Below are 23,550 nucleotides of genomic sequence, written 5' to 3' on the forward strand. Positions count from 1 at the left end.
GAGTTCACTTAGTGTGGTTGGGACATGGTGTGTGAGGGAAGGAAGGACTGGGAGATGACTCTAAGAGGGACAGCCCACAGTCAAGGCCTTTAGATGCCACATGTGAGGAGTCTGGATTTATCCCATAGACAACTGGGAGCTACTGAAGAGCTTTAAAGGAAGAAGTTGAATGGGAACATTCAGTTTCCACCTCTGAAGGCAAGAGCAGGTAATACTAAGCCCAAACTTAGCTGCTACAGACACAAATAGTTCTATCTTTAATATCTGCGTTGTGCCTGGTGGGCACAATCCCCACATCTAAACACCTACCAGACAGATACAGGGCTTTGTCCACCATGTACTCCTCAGCAAAGCGAATGTGGCAGAAGTTCTTCTTGCTCTTGCGAATGGCAATGATCTCTCCACACTGCTCGAAAACTTCCACAATGATTTGCTCTGTCCCATTTTCAGGCAGACCACCCACAAATACTGTTTTGCATCCTGGTGGTCTTTCTCGGGTTGCAGGAGGTGGGAGATCTAAGTTGTAAGGGCAAAAACATTTGAAATTAAAATGTTTGCTTGGGACAGACCTCTTCGAAATCTAACATTTCCCTGCTATCCCTGTCAAACTTTTGTCTAAGAGTGTCAGAAGGACGTGGCCTCTGAGGTGTTCATCTCTGCTCCACAGAAAACTGACTGAGTGAACCTGAAAATCATTTTATTCAATCGTTTGGTGACCATGATATCTGGAGCATAAAGACCCAGGCCTATTTGTCTGTCCCATCCAGAGTCCTTTAGTTTTGTTCGTTACTTTTGTTGTGACAATCCAGCTATGCCAAATTTTTCGTCATTTTTATTAAGAAATTAGTGGGAGAAAAAACTGTTATTTTCAAGAGTTCTCAGAACCAGGGTTCCTGAGGAAGGATTTGTTTAATTCAGATTGTAGTTACTACATTCTCTCTGTTAATGCTTTTTGAAGGAACAGATTCAGGATTAATTTGACAATGATGGGGTACCTACTTACAACAATGCCTACAGCTGTCAGAATGATTTGGTTTCACAAAATCAGTCAGAGTACAAACCATCCCTTTTATGTTGTTTTTTTCAATATCAGTGAGCCTTTCCTCAAATTCCTTGCTGGAGAGGTGAGGTCCAGAGTCAGTCTTGCAGCATTTACAGGGAAATATGAAAGACAGCAGAGAAAATAAGCTCGTCTGGGAAATCATTAACTAAAGTGAGATAAATTTGGCCATGGAGAATCATTAAAAACCTACTTAATGAGATGATTCTCCCTCTGCTTCAAAAAAATATGCACTCATCTTAAACATAAAGCCTGTTCTATCTGCCAGCTCTTTGTTGCTATTTATATGTATCAAAGCATTTTCCAAGCAAACTCCTACAGTTTGTAGCCCAACAAAACAAAGCATGATGGTCATGGGTTTTCTAGTGTTGGTTTTGTATCTGCAAGGATTTATTTTGTGTAATCCATTCTTTTCCATTCAGCTCTTAACAACAATTCTCCTAGCTCAAGATTTGGAGAGCTCAACAACCAGTGATTATAGCTCACATGCAAAAATAAATGAGTCTTGTTCATAGATTAGGCCAAGGCCCCCAACCTGACTCTTATCCAAGTTGGCAAGCAGTTGATTTGGGAGCTTCCTTGGGTATCAGGATCTCTAGCTTCCTCACTTTGCTACTACTCTCTGTCTTGTTGGTGTGGCTAATAATCAGTTACTCATAATACTCTCTTTCCCTGTATTTGGTCAAAAAAAGGGGTAAAGGGATTCAGGGAACTTACAAACTTTCTGTTAATTTTTACAAGTCTGTAATTTCAAGACCTCACTGTACTGGTTTTTTGTTCCATATGAAAGGATTAGAGGGAAAGGGAAAATAACCTAGTGAGCAGGAATCTGAAATGCCTTAGTCACAGGCACTGAAGAGGTTGTAGTTTGGGCCAAAATAGAGAAGATGAGGTCTAGAATTGTTTGAGACTTATGCTTTTGAGTTTTTAAGAACTGGAAGGGATTCTAGCCATCACACTTCCAGTGATTCTTAACTCTGGTGGCACATTCGAATCAATTTGGAAGTTAAACAAATAATGCCTGGGCCCCACCCCAGTGGGTCTGATTTATTTAATTAGTCTGGGGTGCAGCCTGTGCATTCGTTTTTTTTTGTTTTGTTTTGTTTTTTTGTTGCTTTTTAAGCTTCTCAGGCAGTTGTAATGTGTAGTTAAGGTTGAAAACTATTGACTTAGTCTAAATCTCTGATATTACAGAGGAAAAAGCTTAGTGAAGTTAAATGTCTCATTCCAGGTCACCACATTAGAGAGAAGGAACATGAACTTGGAGCAGGTAAACCTAAATGTAAATCTTAACTTCATAACTGACTGTATAACCTTGGGAAAATTATATAACCCCTGAAAACTTCTTCCTTCATCTTTAAAACAGGGATGCTGTTCCCACCTTACAAGGGTTATTGTAGGATAACTGATAATATACTGTCTATATTGCATATGGCTCAATGCCTAGCACTTGGCAGGTTCCCAATAAATAGCAGTCATTGTAGCGTTATTATTATTTACTATTATAGAACCCAGGTTTCTTAATTCCCAATCTGGGACTTTCTAAAGTCCTACCAGAAGTCTGGAGTAGAGTGGTAGCTAAGACCTGAACTTCTAAACTTCCAGATCTTTGTGTCACACAGATCTTTAGACAAGGCTGGGTTTGAGAAGGAACCACTCATATGGATAGAGAAATCTACAGCTATGAAGACACATATGGCTTTGACCATGGAACACAACCCCCCCACCGACTATATAAGGTAAAGAATTTCCAAGAGTATCCATATAGTTAGAACCATGTTTTAAAATTAGAGACTTTAGAATACAATCCTGTTTCAGAATCAAAAAGGCTTCCTAAGTTTACTATTTAGGAGAATTAGGTGGCAAAGAATCCTTTTGTGAAGTTAATAATCACTTTTATACCATCTGAGTTTCCTTTAGTCTACCTTTAGGTCCACTGAGAGACTCTAAAAAGCATGTGGTTACTGTGGCAGTTACATGTAACACTGAAAAGGCAAAGGCTCCGTCCCCTGGCTACATTTGTGGGATTTAAAAATTCTTTGGGAGGCCGAGGTGGGCGGATCACGAGGTCAGGAGATGGAGACCATCTTGGCTAACACGGTGAAACCCCGTCTCTACTAAAAATACAAAAAATTAGCTGGGCATGGTGGCACGTGCCTGTAATCCCAGCTAATTGGGAGGCTGAGGCAGAAGAATGGCCTGAACCTGGGAGGCGGAGCTTGCAGTGAGCTGAGATCTTGCCACTGCACTCCAGCCTGGGTGACAGAGCGAGACTCTGTCTCAAAAAAAAAAAAAAAAAAAATTTCTGTGATGAAGTCATCACCCTATTTAGGTGCTGTGATTCTTCTGTGGTGACTGTCTTCTAAGTAAAAGGGCATAAAAGCCACTAAGAGTAATGTCAAGAATGCTGAGGATTTATTTATTTTCCTTGGGTAAATGTAGAAAGCCTCTTTAATAGCATTTGCTGAGATTTAGGGGTATGCCACCAAGCAGGGCAATGGGCTATACTATCTTCCTTAATGGATAGTACCCGTTCCTTAATTAACAGCTCAAAGCACTTTGTCGTCTGGGCCTGATTTTCTAATCCCACTGAAATACAGTGATCAGGGCACAGCAATGATAACCCATAGGAGAGCAAATTCAAAGCCCACCTATTAATCAGGTAATGTGCTAAGCTCTATAGCACCCCAATCACCACTCAGGATGGAGACAAAGAAAAGTTCCATGTATAAAGATTGAAGATAACTGGGAATAAAAAGAACTCTAATCTCTGGTAATGGAAAAAGAGGAGCTTTTAGCAATTCTAATTATACCCAAGCATCTACTCTGGGGAGCTATGTTGGGGCAATCTGAGTCATTGCTGATCTTTGAGAAGTGAGGCAGGAAGCAGTATAGAGAACCGATAAGCCACTTGAATCTTGCTTTTCAAAGGAGCATCACAGATCACTCAGCTGGTTTGCCAGGATTTATATACTGCAAAGTCTTTAAGTCGATTTTATTAGACAGCTCAAGATTGAAGGTCCCCTGGACAATCAGCAGGGGTTAAATGTATCTTAATATAATCCCAACTGATTGGAAAAATTAGAAGGCTGGGGAATTTTAATTAATGCTCAATTTCTCTAACTCTCTTTATAGCATTCAGCCCTGAGAGTCTTCCCATTTTGATATGGTAAAATGAAAACATTGCTCTTGCTCTTTTTCTGGCTCCTGGGTATTTTCCCATGTTCCTGGAGACGGATAGCAGATGATATTCCATTACTTATTCCCTGTTCACTGTTATTTCCCAGTAGACTCAAAATGTAACCTCTCCATAGAAGGTCTAATCGCTGAAGTGAAAAATCTTGGCAAAATCAAATTTTCTGGAGAGAATCGTATTACCCTTTTTTTTCACCACTAAGAACTGCTAATTGGGAATTCAGTAAATCTCTGATAGACACTCTGTGAAAAAAAAAAGTGTGTTCCAGGGCACTTTTTTTTTCTTGTTATATCTCAATTTCCTGGAAATCAGAGGATGTTGCTTCTGCAACAATGGGGTACTCACTCACCATTTATCTTTAGGAGACTGGTACTTAGTCTGCTCCAGTCTAGTTTGATCCATTGACTTTTTAGACCAGGTCTGATTTTGCCTAGTCTACAACAGAGAAGTTAAGACCCTTATCAGAGATCTTATGGCTATTTAGTGGTGGAGAGCTAGATATGAAACCAGGCTGGCCTGTGTCACTTCTGAGCTTGAAAACTTACCCATTATGCTATAGTGCCTGCTCCAGAGAAGGTACAAAGCTCTACATGCTACCTGCCAACCAGCCCTTGCTTTTCCTAATGCATTTTAAAGGGCTTTTGCGTATGTAAATAATTATTGTGGTAGCTACATTTTTAATGTAGAGAATCATAACTTTAGAGCTGGATGAAGCATTAGAGGTATCTAGGCTAATCTAACCCAATATTTTTGCTTTACAGACAAGGAGGTTGAGACCAAGGAGGTTATATGACTATCCCCAGATCCCACAGCTAGTAAGTGACAGACTTGGGAATAGAACACAGTTGTCTTGATTTATAAACTGGTAGTCTGTCCTCTATACTATAATACCATTTTTTGTACATTTGATGTAGACACACCCAGAAAAGTCTAGTAGGCAGTTGGCTATATGTATCTGAAGCTTAGAAGAGATATAGACTAAAAATATAGATTTGGAAGTCATTAGCATGTAGTAGTAATTACCTCATACTCTCTTGCTTTGCTTTCTAGACCTCTGACCCTTCCTTCTGTCATCATCCATCCAACCCTCCCTCCCACCATCATTCAACAAATATTTATTGAACACCTACTATATGTAAGACACTTTTCTAAGTGCTGGTGATACATCAGGAGACAAAAAAGACAAAAATTCTGCCTTCGTGGGGTTTATATTCTACAAATTATATAGTTGGTTAAAAGGTAATAAGTCCAGTATGGGCAACATGGCGAAATCCTGTCTTTAAAAACAATACAAAAATTAGTTGGGCATGATGGGGCATGCCTGCAGTCCCAGCTACTCGAGAGGCTGAGGCAGGAGGATCACTTGAGCCCAGGAGGTGGAGGCTGCAGTGAGCCAAGATCACACCACTGCACTCTGGCCTGGGCAACAGAGCAAGACCCTGTCTCAAAAAAAAGAAACATGTTTTATACAAAATAGAGAAGGTAAATAGGATTGGGACTGTGGCAGAGAGATAATTTTTAAATAGGTTATCAGGGTCACTGAGAAAGTGACATTTGAGCAAAGACTTGAAAGAAGTGAGAGTGTTAGCCATGCAGATATTTAGAGGGAAAGCATTCTAGCTAGGTGGAAGAGCTAGCGCAAAGGCCCTATGATGGGAGAGTGGCTGGTGTGTTCATGGAACAGCATGAAGGTCAGTGTGACCGGAACAGAGGAAGAGATAGGGAGGAGAGTAGGAGATGAAGTCAAAGAGACAATGGAGGGGAGGAACAGATCATATCTGACCTTCTAGGCAATTAAAAGGACTTTGGTCTCTATTGTGAGTGAAATGGGGAGCCATTCAAGGGTTCTGAGTAGAGGAATTACATGATCAGACTTAGGTTTTAAAAGGATCACTCTGTCTGTTCTGTTCAGAATAGACTGTAGGGGGCAAGGGTGAAGAAGGAAGACTAATTAGAAGGCTATTACAATAATTTAGAAAATGAATCATGGCAGATACAAACTAAATCATAGCAGTGGTTATTGTGAATATGGAAGGATTACAGACATATGTTGTTAGGTAGACTGACATAATTTTCTCACAGATTAAATGCACTGTGTGAGGGAAAGAAATCCATTAGATTTGGCATTCACTATTTAAGTGAAAATGCCTTAGAGTGATTCACTACAGTTTTAGTTCCGATACCTTCCATGTGGAAGTGCACCAGAAAGGGGTATGCTTGAAGTTGGGCTGGAGGAGAGTGTGAGGAGTATGAGGTCAGGAAGTAGTTGAACCTGACTAAAGGGCAGGTATGTGGCAAGTAGAAGTGATGGATTGAAGACAGTCATATGAAGCAGACAAGTAAAAGGTTTTTGAGGTCAGGAGTTGGACTATGAATCTGTGGGCAGTGGGAGCCACAGGACAATTTTATGGTTCTATATATGTGACAAGCACTTGGATGAAATGTCAGGTGGGACACAGGGGAGGGAATGGATGGCAAAGATACTTTCTAATAAAGCAACAAGAATTAGAAGCAGACCGTATGAGTCCCTGAATCACAGGACCTTATTGCTGAGAGGAATTTCAGAGGCCATTGAGTGTAAGAGAATATACCAGAGGCAGGCAGGAGTAAGGAGTGGGGTTTATAATTGATATGGTTTGGCCCTGTGTTCCTGCCCAATTCTCATGTAGAATTGTAATACCCCATGTTAGAGGTGGGGCCTGATGGGAGGTGATTGGATCAGGGGGTGGATTTCTCATGAATGATTTAGCACCATCCTTTTGGTGCTGCTCTTGTGATAGTGAGTGAGTTACCGTGAGATATGGTTGTTTAAAAGTCAGGAGCACCTCATCCCCACTCTCTTGTTCCTGCTCCTGCCACACGAGACACCTCGCTCCATCTTTGCCTTCCGCCATGATTGGAAGCTTCCTGAGGCCTCCCCAGAAGCAGAAGCCACTATGCTTCCTGTACAGCCTGCAGAACCATAAGCCAATTCAACCTCTTTTCTTTAAAAATGACCCAGTCTCAGGTGTTTCTTCATAGCAATGTGAGAACAGACTAATACAATAATCAAGGCCTGATCAGGCAGGGTTGGTGGGCTGAGATGATAAAGGGTTCAGTCACACCAAATCCCTGTTCTTCCTTTCCTACCCTGCTCTTCCCATCTCACCTTCACAAAGCAATGTCTTGGGGCCACCAACAACAATGTCACTTTTGCCATGCTTTCAGCAGAGAACTAAGAGAAGCACTTCTATTAGTGTTTTCTCCACCCAAGTAATCCAAGCCCACTTTGAACAAAACTCAAGTTCTAAAAAGCAAACAGAACCCCAGTTTACTTTAATCTGTGTCAAGAGTTTTATGTTTGAATTCAATTCCAAGGCCAGGTTCCTTCCCAGAAGCCACCAATTTACTGGTGCTAGTTGCCCCGTAAGCATTCTCAATACAAGGATGAAGAACTAAAAGACGGAGCCATGGGGGAGATATGTTGCCCTCTCACTCTGTGAGAGGTTCTTCCAACTCAGAACTGTAGAGGCATGGCTGCAGGTGGGGAAATATAAAAATGTATTTGAGAGATGTCAGTCCGTTTCTTTTACTAGAAGCTATCAAAAGTTAGAGCCTTCTTAAGCTATATATTTCTAGATTCATTTGAAGACTGCTCAACAATATGGTCTATGTGTCATAAACAAGGCATCTGTGCTTTAGAAATTTAGAAACTGAACATCCTGTAAAGTAAACTACTGCACCCAACCTGGACATTACAGGTTGTGAGCCATCCTGTTAGCTTAGATGTATTTGAGACAATGAAAGCCTGCTGCAGGCTGATTATGCGATAAATGAATGATTAATCAGCAGGATTCTACCCTTTCATAAGCAGGAGGTTTTAACACTGGCAGTGCCTAAGTCCATGGCTTTTTATGTAGAAAAGGTACTATCAGGAATACAACTTTCTCTAATCTGAAAGCAACATGCTGAAAGGTAAAAAAGGCCATTGCCCACTTGTAGGGACAGTGGAACTAAGAGTAAGAGACAGATAAAATGGTGCTGCTCATTCACTTAGGCACTAAACACAAATCCAGGAATGGCCATTTGAGCTGGCAAGTAAGGCCTGCAAGGGCCATCTTATTCTCCATTCCCTAATTCTCCTTGTGACATACTAGCTCTTCTCTCAATACAGTCCTCTGAGATGCTGGCCTCCTAGATTTCCTATTGGTCTGGAAGGATGTATCCTGCTGACAACCACGTTCAAAAACCAGAAGAAAGCATAAAGATCTGTTTTTTTTTTTCTAGCAAAAGAGGTCAAGATGATCTATCCAACCAGCCTGATTGATTATAAAATCCTCTCAGTTATGAGCAGACCATACTAAGTAAAATCTGGGTCCCTGCCAGGGCTTGGGCCATGATTAACTGATTCCTATTAAAGGTAGGAGATGAAATATTTGTCTGAAGTCACATGTCAAAGATTCATATTTATCCTGATAAGGCAAGGTCATTTGATCTATGCCCTAAACCACTGAATGTATCCCTTAACAAACAGCTCTAATCTTTGTACTGTAGTGGTGGTTCCCTTGGTATGCCACCCAATATGACCAGAACTATGGAAAAATCATTAATGAGGCTTGGGGCACATGCAGAATCAGCTTCTAATCACTGAATGTATATAAAACCCCAAGTGCATCTGGAAAAAAAGTTTTAGTCAATTATTATTAGTGGGACATTTTAAGTAAAATATGGCCACCCTATCTTTACACATGTTTTAAAGTGAATCTAAGGAGAAGCCTCCTCATTACTGACAAAATGGATCTCTAGATTACTTCCACATGAACTGCATTGACTGGTGGCTACGAGTAGTGTGACTTAGTCTCAATATTCCTCTTTGCCCTTCCAATATGTTGAGCCATGCCTCACTGTATATTACAACCCATCGGTTGAATAGCAGTGGTTCGAGAGATGTATGAATAGTTGCTAGCAGTGGAAGATTCTTAGCACCAAATGTATATTCTCATGTGCCTCAGACCACACTCTGTCTCTGCCACCATCAGCACATGGGGCAGTTATGAAAAGAAAAGACTGCAGATGATGGTGTTGAGCAATCTGTATGCTTCCTTCTTTACTAACACACTTGAATTCCTTACCAGATGGCATTAGAAACATGTATCATTTGTACTGCAACCTGCACACAAAAGTCTACTGTTGTGTGCATAAAATTCAACCCTGCCTAGCAAGAGAAAATTTTCCTGTCTTCTGTTCTCTAGGTGAAGCTTTCGTACAAACATCTATGAAGCCCTTGGGTATTCTTTTGAAAAAGAAGAAAGCTTTCTTGTACACTAAAACATTGTGTCTTGTGTGGAGAAAAAAGCAGAATATTACTTGGATTTGGAGGGAAGAGCGTGCAGCTTTTACAGTGTATGATCTCTTTTACTACTGGCATATCTGGAGGAATTGGTGGAGGTACTATTCCCAAACCAGGCATCATTGGAGTTATTGGTGGAATTCCAGTCATCATTCCAAGAGCAGGATCAAAGTCTAAAAAAGGAGAAGAGAGAACAATAAATGACACCAGGCAAGGTTAAGTGGAGATAGAATGTTACTTTGTAAGCTTCAAATCAAAGGCCTTTCTAAGACAGAGGCAAAATATTTAACAAGCATGGTACTTAGTATTCCCAGGTCTTAAATATTATCTTATAGTTGTGCATTTTCCTTTCAGGATGGGGCTGTTTGGTTTGACCAGGGCTTATTTAAGTCTCTGCATCTCATTGTGGCATCCAAGGTCTTTCATAGGATGGCCATGCCTTGTCTATTGATCTTGCCTCTACTAGTTTCCAACACACACTCTCTGCTCCATTCCGAGAAGGCTTTTTACTGTCCCTTGTACATGTTTTCTTTGTACGGTACAGCATGATATTAAGAGCACAGAGTTTTGGGGATCAAGCAGACCTGGGTTTTAGGTCTACCATTTGCTTAGCAGGATGAACTTCCATTTCCTCATCTGCAAAATAGGGTTAATATCACCTACGTTACAGGAAGCTGTGAGGAGTAAACAAAATGATGAATCTAATATGCTGAGCATAGGTTTGATAAATAACTATTCTCTGTGCCTTTGTTCATGTTTTTCTTTCTGCCTGGAATTATTTGAGCCTCCGCAAATTCTCCCCATGCTTCAAGGCCTGGCTTAAGTGTCACCTTCCTTGAAGAGGCTTTTCTAGATAATTCTGGTTCATTCTTGACTTTGCCTCTAAAAGCTATAGGTTCTATACCTGTTACCACTGATTTTTTTTTTATTTTGCATTATTCTTTGTTTAATTCAGGGATGCCTCTAGCATGTGTGGGGGCACCCAAACAAGTATTTTTTGTGGGGCCTATCTACGTACACGGTTTGTTTCACTGCGAATCAGTACTGGCAGCATTTTCGTGGCACAATCTCACGTGATACCATGAAAGAAATACCACACCAGCCAGCTGGAGTGGTTTCCTTGCCAGGCCACTCTCCTGGAACCAAGACTTTGGGGAGGATTCCATGAGTCCTGAAGCTTCTTGGGGCATCTAGTTCACTGCACATACAGGTTAGAGGATTGGATAGTATCGCAAAGGGGACAAATGGGGACTCAGGTACACGTGTCCTGTTTAAGACTGGGGCTTCTCAGATGATAATGCCAGTCACAGTCAGTCCCAGACACTGGAGGGGAACTTAGAAAATTTCAAGAAAGGTACTTCTTACAACCAGAATACAAGAAGGAGCTGCTCTGGACCCAGGACAGCTGCCCTGATGATACTGCCTGCCTGGCCAGTGCTTGGCTCTGGAAGGGGACTTAGAAATTATCCGGGTAGGCATTCCAAAGTACAGGGGTCCCTGAGGAGGAGCCCCACTTGCCTGGGTCTAAGGCCGGTATTGATTTCATTGTTTAAATCTTGTCTCTAGGTCAAAATGGAATTTCTTTGAGAGAATGGAGTGCGCTTTACTTCTTTGTTTCTCTGCCTCCCACTTCTGCCTTCGCTATAGAACCTGCAGACTGCAAAGAAAGAAAGTACTGCAGCCTGAGGGGTTCTGGTAACGCAGAGGCAGTTGCAGCAGCAGTAGCAGGACTTACTCCCAAAGACTTCACCATGTTCACCACACAGGCCAGAAGAGCAATGCCTGTACACATGTCCTTAAAGTGGCCCTGAAGTCCCCTGGGTGGCTCTTTGTCTCTAAGATGCTGGACGAGGTCAACCTAAACAGCAGGAAGAACCCAGGATTCCCACAGAAGCAGAACCTCAGGTCTGACAGGCACAATAAGAGGGAGATCTGGAGCTGGGCAGGCAGATGGCACATGGACATCCCCTGTTACAAAGGCAGCCCAAGCAAGCTAGGGCACTACCCAGCCTCTCGTATGCCTTTTTATCCTGTGATGTCAAGACCCTGAAAATGTTTGGGAAGAAAAAAATTCTCCCAAGAGGAAGTTTTATTTTTATGAAAATATTTACTTTTAGCCCTCAAATGTCATCTCACTCAACTTGCATGTACACACACACACACACACACACATACACACACGTACTCTCCCCTTCCCTCCCCTCCCACCCATGGCTCTCATATCTATACTCTACTCTCCTCCATATAGTAGTTATGTGACGTTGAAGAAAGTTTCTTAATATCTGTGTGCCTCCATTTCCTTTTTGGTAAAAGTGGGGGGTTAATATCTGTGTGCCTCTATTTCCTTTTTGGTAAAAGTGGGGGTAAATAATGGCATTTAGCTCGAAGGATGAAAGCACAGAACAGATATGAAGACCTCTGGCGTGAGAGATAGTCCTGATAGGTAAGTTTCCTTCCTTCCATTTAAAATGTGAAAACTCACACTGATAAATTCACTAATTGAGGCACTCATTCACACATTCACAAACATCTGTGATAGGCTTCCTATATGTCAGGCTCTATGCAAGTGTTGGGGGTGGTGTCTAGGTTTCCCGTTTGATCTTAGAGAACTTAAGGCTTCTGATACCCTGTCTTCCTATGCTGTAAAATAAGAGCACTATGGTTAAGAATGCCATTTATGTCTTTGGAAAATTTGATTCCTCATGCAGAAGATTTTGGAGAAATTATTAACATTATCTTACCCATTTACAAACTGTTATTTTTCGTTAGGAAAAGATCAGATTAGATTGTGTGCCAACAAAACAATCCCATCTATTTTTCCTCTTCTATTGAAATGTTTGTCTTCCTTCTATTGTTCTGCCTGCCTCCTTGTTATTCACATAGCTCTGTCACTCACAACTCTACCTTACCACAGATTACAGAAACATCAGCTCATTAAACAAGTTCTGCCACTTTGGCTGAGAAGGAAATGTCTGTCTCCATTTACTGTCTACTAATAAATGGAGACAAACAAAAAACAAATATACAGGATAAATATAACTCCTGACTGATGTACTTACCACTCTGCTGTTTTGTATAATTACATTAATATTTTATAAATTCATTTAAAAGCAGATGTATTCATTGCATATGGCTAAAGCCAGAGGAGATAAACTCCCCCTCTTCCTTTTGTTCAATATGCCAGGAGTTCCATAGGCTACACTGCCCATAAGGGCTTCCTAGAGGGCAGGTTGTACATGACATTTCAAAGGCTTCTATCACGTTGATTATTTCTTTTGTTTATCTTTAACCATTAAGCACCAAAGTGAATGTGGATTTCCAATGTCAACCAAGAAAACCATTTGAAGTCATGGGCTTTATACATATATTGCAGAACCTGAAAAATCAAAGAATTCCAGCAATTTAAAACACACTGGGAATAGAACACCAGAGAAATTCTCTCCCTTTTCCAGGCCCCTGGCCTGGCTTGTGGAGTACTACCAAGTACGTACCACTGCCACTTATATTAGGAATTCAAAGTTTCAAAGATTTGAAGTCATATAAAAGAGTTATGGAAAAGGCCAAGATACTCCTCCAAAGTCCTTTTCGCAAGAAATATCCTGTTCTATTTTGCTTTTACCGTCTCTTCTAACACCATTTCCCCACTGCCTTCTTGACTCTTGGCATGGCCATTGCTGAAAGAGCCATGACATGTTGATTTGTATTATCTCTCTCTTTTTTTTTTTTTTTTTTTTTTTTGAGACGGAGTCCCGCTCTGTTGCCCAGGCTGGACTGGAGTGGTGCGATCTCAGCTCATTGCAACCTCTGTCTCCCGGGTTCAAGCAATTCTCCTGCCTCAGCCTCCCTAGTAGCTGGGATTACAGGCATGCGCTACCATACCTGGCTATTTTTTTTTTTTTTTTGTATTTTTACTAGAGAAGGGGTTTCACCATGTTGGTCAGGCTGGTCTCAAACTTCTGACCTCACGTGATCCACCTGCCTTGGCCTCCCAAAGTGTGGGGATTACAGCATGAGCCACCAGGCCCAGCCCGTATTCCCTCTTCTGATTCATGTACTTCCCAAAGTCCCAGCCCGCTGGAAATTCTGCAAATGCTGTCTGTTAGCTGGGGCCAGCTTGCTCCTCAGACTTGCAACTCTACCATGTGATTTCAAGTAATGTTTCCATGTAGCTTTGAGCCTTCCTGCTACCTAGCAACTTGCACTTACTCAACCTTGGCAGAGTGATTATTGTCCATTCTCTGTACACATCTGAGCCAAGGAATTACAATGGAGGCAAATGTCATTTCTGTGCAGCTACCCAGTTATCCCTATATCTATTCATTCAATATTTTGATGACAGGTCCTATGTCAGGTGTTGGGGTTGCAGAAATGAATAAGACAAAAATCCTTGGCCTTATACTCTAGTTTGGAAACAACAACACAAACAGTTACAATGCTGTACCATCAGTGAACCACCATAACTGTTTATTAAGTGCTTAAAATGTTTTAGGTTCAGTGCTAAGCATTTTATATAATCACATTCTAATAGACCTGTGAGCTTAGATATTGTTATCCTTCATTTTATGGATAAAGAAGTTGAGGTTCAAGGGGGGTTTAGTTACGTGCTCAAGTTTATACAGCCAGTAAGAGGCAGACCTAGAATTCAAATCCAACTTGGTCTAATTCTAATGCCCTTAACCACTACACTGCCTCTCATTGTAGTATGACAATGGTTTCAATGAATTAATATGATTGCAGATATAAAGTGAAGCAAATATGTTGAAAAAATAAGGCATATGAGCAACAAAATGTTTACATACAATTCTTTTCCCCCCAATATGGTGGATTAAAGTTGGATATAAATTCTTTGATTCTCCTTCCATCAAGGTAAGGGTCTATGCCCCTATCCCTTTGAATCTGGATGGGCTCTAGAACTGCTTTAACCAACAGAACATGGCAGAAGGGATACTGTGTCCTTTTTCAGGCCCAGGCATTAAGAGAGATGCAATTTCTACCTTTTGTCTCTAGAAATGTGTGATACAGGAGCTTTTCATCCTCATGAAAGGCTGACTACCCTGCCGGAGAGACCATGTGGAGAGGGACTTAGAGCAAATGACAGAAGATGGATCCAGCTGAGCCCAGTCTTGTATCTGTCCTTACCAAGGTGCCATGCACATGAGTGAAGTCTTGAAATCAGCCTGCCACAACTGAGGCATCCCAGTTGATATCATATAGAACAGAAAAATTGCCCATCTCAGTCCTACCCAAATTCCTCAACCAGAAAAATCTTAAAATATAATAAAATGATTGTGTTTTAAGTCACTAACTTCTAAGGTAGTTTGTTATATAGCAATAGATAAGGAGAATATCCAGCATGGCTGCAGTGGAGTGTGATTGGTTAATAGAGTTAACAATTTTCAAGGAATGAAAATAGAAAGTACACTAAACAGCCAAACTAGACTGATCATGATTTTTCTCAGATTTTTGAAAAGGTGCTTTGGGATCCTGCAGGGCACAGAGCCACTGTCTTGGGCAACTGATGCCACTACACTGTTGCTATATGGAAGGACCATTGTTCAGTTGGAACAATGTCAGGTGACTGACGTTCTACTAGGTGTACTAAGATAACAGTTGTCTACAAAACCGTAGAAACCTCAGAGGTGTTCTACATCTGATGTCTGACAAAGACATCACACGTGCCTATTTTATGGTTCAGTCCTAATAGTTTTTGGCAGGCCCGTTCATGCTGGCTTTTCTTTTCTTTTCTTTTTTTTTCTTTTTTTGAGATGGAGTCTCGCTCTTATCATCCAAGCTGGAGGGCAATGGCATGATCTCAGCTCACTGCAACCTCTGCCTCCCGGGTTCAAGCGATTCTCCTGCCTCAGCCTCCCTAGTAGCTGGGATTACAAGCACGCGCCAATATGCCCAGCTAATTTTTGTATTTTTAGTAGAGATGGGGTTTTACCATGTTGGCCAGGCTGGTCTCGAACTCCTGATCTCAGGCTATCTTCTTGCTGTAAAATGCCAACTTTTTTTTTTTTTAAGTAATCATTTTTTTTTCTTTTCTTTTTTTTTTATTATACTTTAAGTTTTAGGGTACATGTGCACATTGTGCAGGTTACTTACATATGTATACATGTGACATGCTGGTGCGCTGCACCCACTAACTCGTCATCTAGCATTAGGTATATCTCCCAATGCTATCCCTCCCCCCTCCCCCCACCCCACAACAGTCCCCAGAGTGTGATATTCCCCTTCCTGTGTCCATGTGATCTCATTGTTCAATTCCCACCTATGAGTGAGAATATGCGGTGTTTGGTTTTTTGTTATTGCGACAGTTTACTGAGAATGATAGTTTCCAATTTCATCCATGTCCCTACAAAGGACATGAACTCATCATTTTTTATGGCTGCATAGTATTCCATGGTGTATATGTGCCACATTTTCTTAATCCAGTCTATCATCGTTCGACATTTGGGTTGGTTCCAAGTCTTTGCTATTGTGAATAATGCCGCAATAAACATACGTGTGCATGTGTCTTTATAGCAGCATGATTTATAGTCCTTTGGGTATATACCCAGTAATGGGATGGCTGGGTCAAATGGTATTTCTAGTTCTAGATCCCTGAGGAATCGCCACACTGACTTCCACAATGGTTGAACTAGTTTACAGTCCCACCAACAGTGTAAAAGTGTTCCTATTTCTCCACATCCTCTCCAGCACCTGTTGTTTCCTGACTTTTTAATGATTGCCATTCTAACTGGTGTGAGATGATATCTCATAGTGGTTTTGATTTGCATTTCTCTGATGGCCAGTGATGATGAGCATTTTTTCATGTGTTTTTTGGCAGCATAAATGTCTTCTTTTGAGAAGTGTCTGTTCATGTCCTTCACCCACTTTTTGATGGGGTTGTTTGTTTTTTTCTTGTAAATTTGTTTGAGTTCATTGTAGATTCTGGATATTAGCCCTTTGTCAGATGAGTAGGTTGCGAAAATTTTCTCCCATGTTGTAGGTTGCCTGTTCACTCTGATGGTAGTTTCTTTTGCTGTGCAGAAGCTCTTTAGTTTAATTAGATCCCATTTGTCAATTTTGTCTTTTGTTGCCATTGCTTTTGGTGTTTTGGACATGAAGTCCTTGCCCATGCCTATGTCCTGAATGGTAATGCCTAGGTTTTCTTCTAGGGTTTTTATGGTTTTAGGTCTAACGTTTAAATCTTTAATCCATCTTGAATTGATTTTTGTATAAGGTGTAAGGAAGGGATCCAGTTTCAGCTTTCTACATATGGCTAGCCAGTTTTCCCAGCACCATTTATTAAATAGGGAATCCTTTCCCCATTGCTTGTTTTTCTCAGGTTTGTCAAAGATCAGATAGTTGTAGGTATGCGGCGTTATTTCTGAGGGCTCTGTTCTGTTCCATTGATCTATATGTCTGTTTTGGTACCAGTACCATGTGTTTTGGTTACTGTAGCCTTGTAGTATAGTTTGAAGTCAGGTAGTGTGATGCCTCCAGCTTTGTTCTTTTGGCTTAGGATTGACTTGGCGATGCGGGCTCTTTTTTGGTTCCATATGAACTTTAAAGTAGTTTTTTCCAATTCTGTGAAGAAAGTCATTGGTAGCTTGATGGGGATGGCATTGAATCTGTAAATTACCTTGGGCAGTATGGTCATTTTCACGATATTGATTCTTCCTACCCATGAGCATGGAATGTTCTTCCATTTGTTTGTATCCTCTTTTATTTCCTTGAGCAGTGGTTTGTAGTTCTCCTTGAAGAGGTCCTTCACATCCCTTGTAAGTTGGATTCCTAGGTATTTTATTCTCTTTGAAGCAATTGTGAATGGGAGTTCACTCATGATTTGGCTCTCTGTTTGTCTGTTGTTGGTGTATAAGAATGCTTGTGATTTTTGTACATTGATTTTGTATCCTGAGACTTTGCTGAAGTTGCTTATCAGCTTAAGGAGATTTTGGGCTGAGACAATGGGGTTTTCTAGATATACAATCATGTCGTCTGCAAACAGGGACAATTTGACTTCCCCTTTTCCTAATCGAATACCCTTTATTTCCTTCTCCTGCCTGATTGCCCTGGCCAGAACTTCCAACACTATGTTGAATAGGAGTGGTGAGAGAGGGCATCCCTGTCTTGTGCCAGTTTTCAAAGGGAATGCTTCCAGTTTTTGCCCATTCAGTATGATATTGGCTGTGGGTTTGTCATAGATAGCTCTTATTATTTTGAAATACGTCCCATCAATACCTAATTTATTGAGAGTTTTTAGCATGAAGGGTTGTTGAATTTTGTCAAAGGCTTTTTCTGCATCTATTGAGATAATCATGTGGTTTTTGTCTTTGGCTCTGTTTATATGCTGGATTACATTTATTGATTTGCGTATATTGAACCAGCCTTGCATCCCAGGGATGAAGCCCACTTGATCATGGTGGATAAGCTTTTTGATGTGCTGCTGGATTCGGTTTGCCAGTATTTTATTGAGGATTTTTGCATCAATGTTCATCAAGGATATTGGTCTAAAATTCTCTTTTTTGGTTGTGTCTCTGCCCGGCTTTGGTATCAGAACGATGCTGGCCTCATAAAATGAGTTAGGGAGGATTCCCTCTTTTTCTATTGATTGGAATAGTTTCAGAAGGAATGGTACCAGTTCCTCCTTGTACCTCTGGTAGAATTCGGCTGTGAATCCATCTGGTCCTGGACTCTTTTTGGTTGGTAAACTATTGATTATTGCCACAATTTCAGCTCCTGTTATTGGTCTATTCAGAGATTCAACTTCTTCCTGGTTTAGTCTTGGGAGGGTGTATGTGTCGAGGAATGTATCCATTTCTTCTAGATTTTCTAGTTTATTTGCATAGAGGTGTTTGTAGTACTCTCTGATGGTAGTTTGTATTTCTGTGGGATCGGTGGTGATATCCCCTTTATCATTTTTTATTGTGTCTATTTGATTCTTCTCTCTTTTTTTCTTTATTAGTCTTGCTAGCGGTCTATCAATTTTGTTGATCCTTTCAAAAAACCAGCTCCTGGATTCATTGATTTTTTGAAGGGTTTTTTGTGTCTCTATTTCCTTCAGTTCTGCTCTGATTTTAGTTATTTCTTGCCTTCTGCTAGCTTTTGAATGTGTTTGCTCTTGCTTTTCTAGTTCTTTTAATTGTGATGTTAGGGTGTCCATTTTGGATCTTTCCTGCTTTCTCTTGTGGGCATTTAGTGCTATAAATTTCCCTCTACACACTGCTTTGAATGCATCCCAGAGATTCTGGTATGTTGTGTCTTTGTTCTCGTTGGTTTCAAAGAACATCTTTATTTCTGCCTTCATTTCGTTATGCACCCAGTAGTCATTCAGGAGCAGGTTGTTCAGTTTCCATGTAGTTGAGTGGCTTTGAGTGAGATTTTTAATCCTGAGTTCTAGTTTGATTGCACTGTGGTCTGAGAGATAGTTTGTTATAATTTCTGTTCTTTTACATTTGCTGAGGAGAGCTTTACTTCCAACTATGTGGTCAATTTTGGAATAGGTGTGGTGTGGTGCTGAAAAAAATGTATATTCTGTTGATTTGGGGTGGAGAGTTCTGTAGATGTCTATTAGGTCCGCTTGGTGCAGAGCTGAGTTCAATTCCTGGGTATCCTTGTTGACTTTCTGTCTCGTTGATCTGTCTAATGTTGACAGTGGGGTGTTAAAGTCTCCCATTATTAATGTGTGGGAGTCGAAGTCTCTTTGTAGGTCACTCAGGACTTGCTGTATGAATCTGGGTGCTCCTGTATTGGGTGCATATATATTTAGGATAGTTAGCTCCTCTTGTTGAATTGATCCCTTTACCATTATGTAATGGCCTTCTTTGTCTCTTTTGATCTTTGTTGGTTTAAAGTCTGTTTTATCAGAGACTAGGATTGCAACCCCTGCCTTTTTTTGTTTTCCATTTGCTTGGTAGATCTTCCTCCATCCTTTTATTTTGAGCCTATGTGTGTCTCTGCACGTGAGATGGGTTTCCTGAATACAGCACACTGATGGGTCTTGACTCTTTATCCAACTTGCCAGTCTGTGTCTTTTAATTGGAGAATTTAGTCCATTTACATTTAAAGTTAATATTGTTATGTGTGAATTTGATCCTGTCATTATGATGTTAGCTGGTGATTTTGCTCATTAGTTGATGCAGTTTCTTCCTAGTCTTGATGGTCTTTACATTTTGGCATGATTTTGCAGCGGCTGGTACCGGTTGTTCCTTTCCATGTTTAGCGCTTCCTTCAGGAGCTCTTTTAGGGCAGGCCTGGTGGTGACAAAATCTCTCAGCATTTGCTTGTCTGTAAAGTATTTTATTCCTCCTTCACTTATGAAGGTTAGTTTGGCTGGATATGAAATTCTGGGTTGAAAATTCTTTTCTTGAAGAATGTTGAATATTGGCCCCCACTCTCTTCTGGCTTGTAGGGTTTCTGCCGAGAAATCCGCTGTTAGTCTGATGGGCTTCCCTTTGTGGGTAACCCGACCTTTCTCTCTGGCTGCCCTTAACATTTTTTCCTTCATTTCAACTTTGGTGAATCTGACAATTATGTGTCTTGGAGTTGCTCTTCTCGAGGAATATCTTTGTGGCGTTCTCTGTATTTCCTGAATCTGAACGTTGGCCTGCCTTGCTAGATTGGGGAAGTTCTCCTGGATAATATCCTGCAGAGTGTTTTCCAACTTGGTTCCATTCTCCCTGTCACTTTCAGGTACACCAATCAGACGTAGATTTGGTCTTTTCACATAGTCCCATATTTCTTGGAGGCTTTGCTCATTTCTTTTTATTCTTTTTTCTCTAGACTTCCCTTCTCGCTTCATTTCATTCATTTCATCTTCCATTGCTGATACCCTTTCTTCCAGTTGATTGCATGGGCTCCTGAGGCTTCTGCATTCTTCATGTAGTTCTCGAGCCTTGGTTTTCAGCTCCATCAGCTCCTTTAAGCACTTCTCTGTATTGGTTATTCTAGTTATACATTCGTCTAAATTTTTTTCAAAGTTTTCAACTTCTTTGCCTTTGGTTTGAATGTCCTCCCGTAGCTCAGAGTAATTTGATCGTCTGAAGCCTTCTTCTCTCAGCTCGTCAAAATCATTCTGCATCCAGCTTTGTTCCGTTGCTAGTGAGGAACTGCGTTCCTTTGGAGGAGGAGAGGTGCTCTGCGTTTTAGAGTTTCCAGTTTTTCTGTTCTGTTTTTTCCCCATCTTTGTGGTTTTATCTACTTTTGGTCTTTGATGATGGTGATGTACAGATGGGTTTTCGGTGTGGATGTCCTTTCTGTTTGTTAGTTTTCCTTCTAACAGACAGGACCCTCAGCTGCAGGTCTGTTGGAATACCCTGCCATGTGAGGTGTCAGTGTGCCCCTGCTGGGGAGTGCCTCCCAGTTAGGCTGCTCGGGGGTCAGGGGTCAGGGACCCACTTGAGGAGGCAGTCTGCCCGTTCTCAGATCTCCAGCTGTGTGCTGGGAGAACCACTGCTCTCCTCAAAGCTGTCAGACAGGGACATTTAAGTCTGCAGAGGTTTCTGCTGTCTTTTTGTTTGTCTGTGCCCTGCCCCCAGAGGTGGAGCCTACAGAGGCAGGCAAGCCTCCTTGAGCTGTGGTGGGCTCCACCCAGTTGGAGCTTCCCGGCTGCTTTGTTTACCTAAGCAAGCCTGGGCAATGGCGGGCGCCCCTCCCCCAGCCTCGCTGCCGCCTTGCAGTTTGATCTCAGACTGCCGTGCTAGCAATCAGCGTAGGCGTAGGACCCTCCGTGGTGTAGGACCCTCCGAGCCAGGTGTGGGATATAGTCTCGTGGTGCGCCGTTTTTTAAGCCGGTCCGAAAAGCGCAATATTCGGGTGGGAGTGACCCGATTTTCGAGGTGCGTCCGTCACCCCTTTCTTTGACTCGGAAAGGGAACTCCCTGACCCCTTGCGCTTCCCAAGTGAGGCAATGCCTCGCCCTGCTTCGGCTCGCGCACGGTGCGCGCACCCACTGGCCTGCGCCCACTGTCTGGCACTCCCTAGTGAGATGAACCCGGTACCTCAGATGGAAATGCAGAAATCACCCGTCTTCTGCGTCGCTCACGCTGGGAGCTGTAGACCGGAGCTGTTCCTATTCGGCCATCTTGGCTCCTCCCCAAAAAAATCAAAATGCCAACTTTTACCTTTGTGGTAGGGGAGAGGAATACTAGCTATCCATTAATTGGCTACTTATGAATTTCCAGGTTTTATACACTGCATCTGACTTAATCTTCACAACAATCCTAAGGGATGGGAAATAATATTCCCTATTTTACAGATGAGGAAACTGAAGCTGAAAGAGATAACACAGTAAGGATACACAGTAAGTGGCTCTCACTAAACGTGCTCCTAACCATTAGTCTACACTGCTTCCCACAAAGTCCACAGTTTCATAGAGAAAGACAGATGCTCTTTGTCAGATCAGTATCTACCTACTCAACCTTGTACGTGGCCTTCAAACCTTCCTATCCAGGAGGCTATCCTGGGGTTGCTTATCTCTAAACCTAGAAGTTCCTATTGAGATATTTGACACATGCATTGTTCACAGTGTTTTGGGGCCTCTTTTTAAAATTCATTGTTGCAATTTTGTGCCACAAAAGAAGTTGAAATTGTGGCCATGTATCAATTGGAGGTAGGCAAAGGTAGGAAGTGACACACATTGACTATCTTGCTTACAATTTTCAGAACTGGACCCTGGTTCTTACTGGAAGCCCCTTTACACTCTCAGAAAGGCTTTGCCTGCACTTAACGACTTATCCCCATCCAAGCTCCCCTGGCCCAATAAAAGCATTTCCAATCTTTTAGGTGTTCCAGAGACCCCTGAGCCCCAGGAGGTAGTTTTTACTCACAGTAAAACCACTGAAATGCAACCACAGATTATTCCAAAATAACTATTTCAAATAGGATCTAATTATATATGCATAATTAAGCTATTTTATAGAAAGTTATGATTTCAACTGAGCTACATATTTCTGAGACATTATTGTTATTTCTTTAGAGTTCCTACAAAATTCATTGGAAAATTAAGAATTATGCCTGTGTACTGAGAAATTTTAACCCATTACAGTCCTGCCTCCTTTCTACATAGTTTCTTTAAAAGACTTTTTAGGCAGTCTTTGTCAGATTAATATCTACCTACTCAACCTTATATCTCTCTTCTAATCTGAAGAGAGAACACAGATTTCCAAGGACAGCCTGGCTGAGCTGTAAGATGATTCTGGACTTCTCACCAGCCCTCTTGGAGGCACAAGTTCCCAAAGTTTTTTACAATGACTCTCAAATTCTACCTACATCTGTCCCATTTCCCCAAAAGATCATCTAAACACTTGTTTCAACTCAGCTGGAAAGGTGAGACAGGGCCTGGCTCATGTACAACAGCAAACAATCTGGCAAACTGGGATTGGTGGGTTATGTGGCACAATTTCAGTTCACAAAGGTCCTCCCAAACATATCTCAACTTTGATCCCAAATTTCCACCAGTGGAGCTTTATTCCTTTAGTGCAAAGTTTTGCAAAATCTCCCTTTGTAGCCCATCTTCCCTCAACTCCTTTTTATTCATTTACACTGTGTTCTTGCCTTTTTAGAACATTTGACAGGTCCAGAGTCATGCCCTCCAAAGGTATTCACCTTTGGAGGGGCATTAGTGAGGACATTTCCCACTACATCTGTGGTTCCCAGATTTCTGGATTTTGGAAATGAATAAAATTATATGCATATTTAAGGTCACCAGCCTCTTAATTTGACAAGAAAATAAGTGGGGAAAAAATAACAAAGAAACTAAAAGAAGATTTTAAAACCAAAAATATAGGAAGTCTATCACCTCAGAATAAAGGGCAGTCCTTTCAATTGAGCAAATTTAGCTTCATGACAAATTTACTGCATTTTTAGTTTTTACATTTTGCCATAAACGGGTCCTGGCGTACACACCAGTGTTTGGGCTTTTGAGATCACTCAACCATTTCACTTAGCGTGCTCCCTTATATATGAAACTTCCTGTGAAAA

The 23,550-nt window shown here is 41.4% G+C and overlaps 1 protein-coding gene across 7 annotated transcripts in view; it reads right to left on the reverse strand.

Moving 5' to 3' along the window:
* ENOX2 (ecto-NOX disulfide-thiol exchanger 2) overlaps positions 1-23,550 on the reverse strand; it is a 294,262-nt gene that overhangs the window by 58,624 nt on the left and 212,088 nt on the right. For all 7 annotated transcript variants that reach the window (XM_055376267.2, XM_055376266.2, XM_063703093.1 and 4 more), the window contains 2 exons: positions 9,603-9,758; positions 310-516 (listed from right to left, as the gene is read on the reverse strand). In XM_055376267.2, the coding sequence (XP_055232242.1) occupies positions 310-516; positions 9,603-9,758 (363 nt within the window). The remainder of the gene's footprint in view (positions 1-309; positions 517-9,602; positions 9,759-23,550) is intronic.

Source organism: Gorilla gorilla, chromosome X (genome assembly GCF_029281585.2).
Source record: "Gorilla gorilla gorilla isolate KB3781 chromosome X, NHGRI_mGorGor1-v2.1_pri, whole genome shotgun sequence".
In the NCBI taxonomy this organism is placed as follows: Eukaryota; Metazoa; Chordata; class Mammalia; order Primates; family Hominidae; genus Gorilla; species Gorilla gorilla.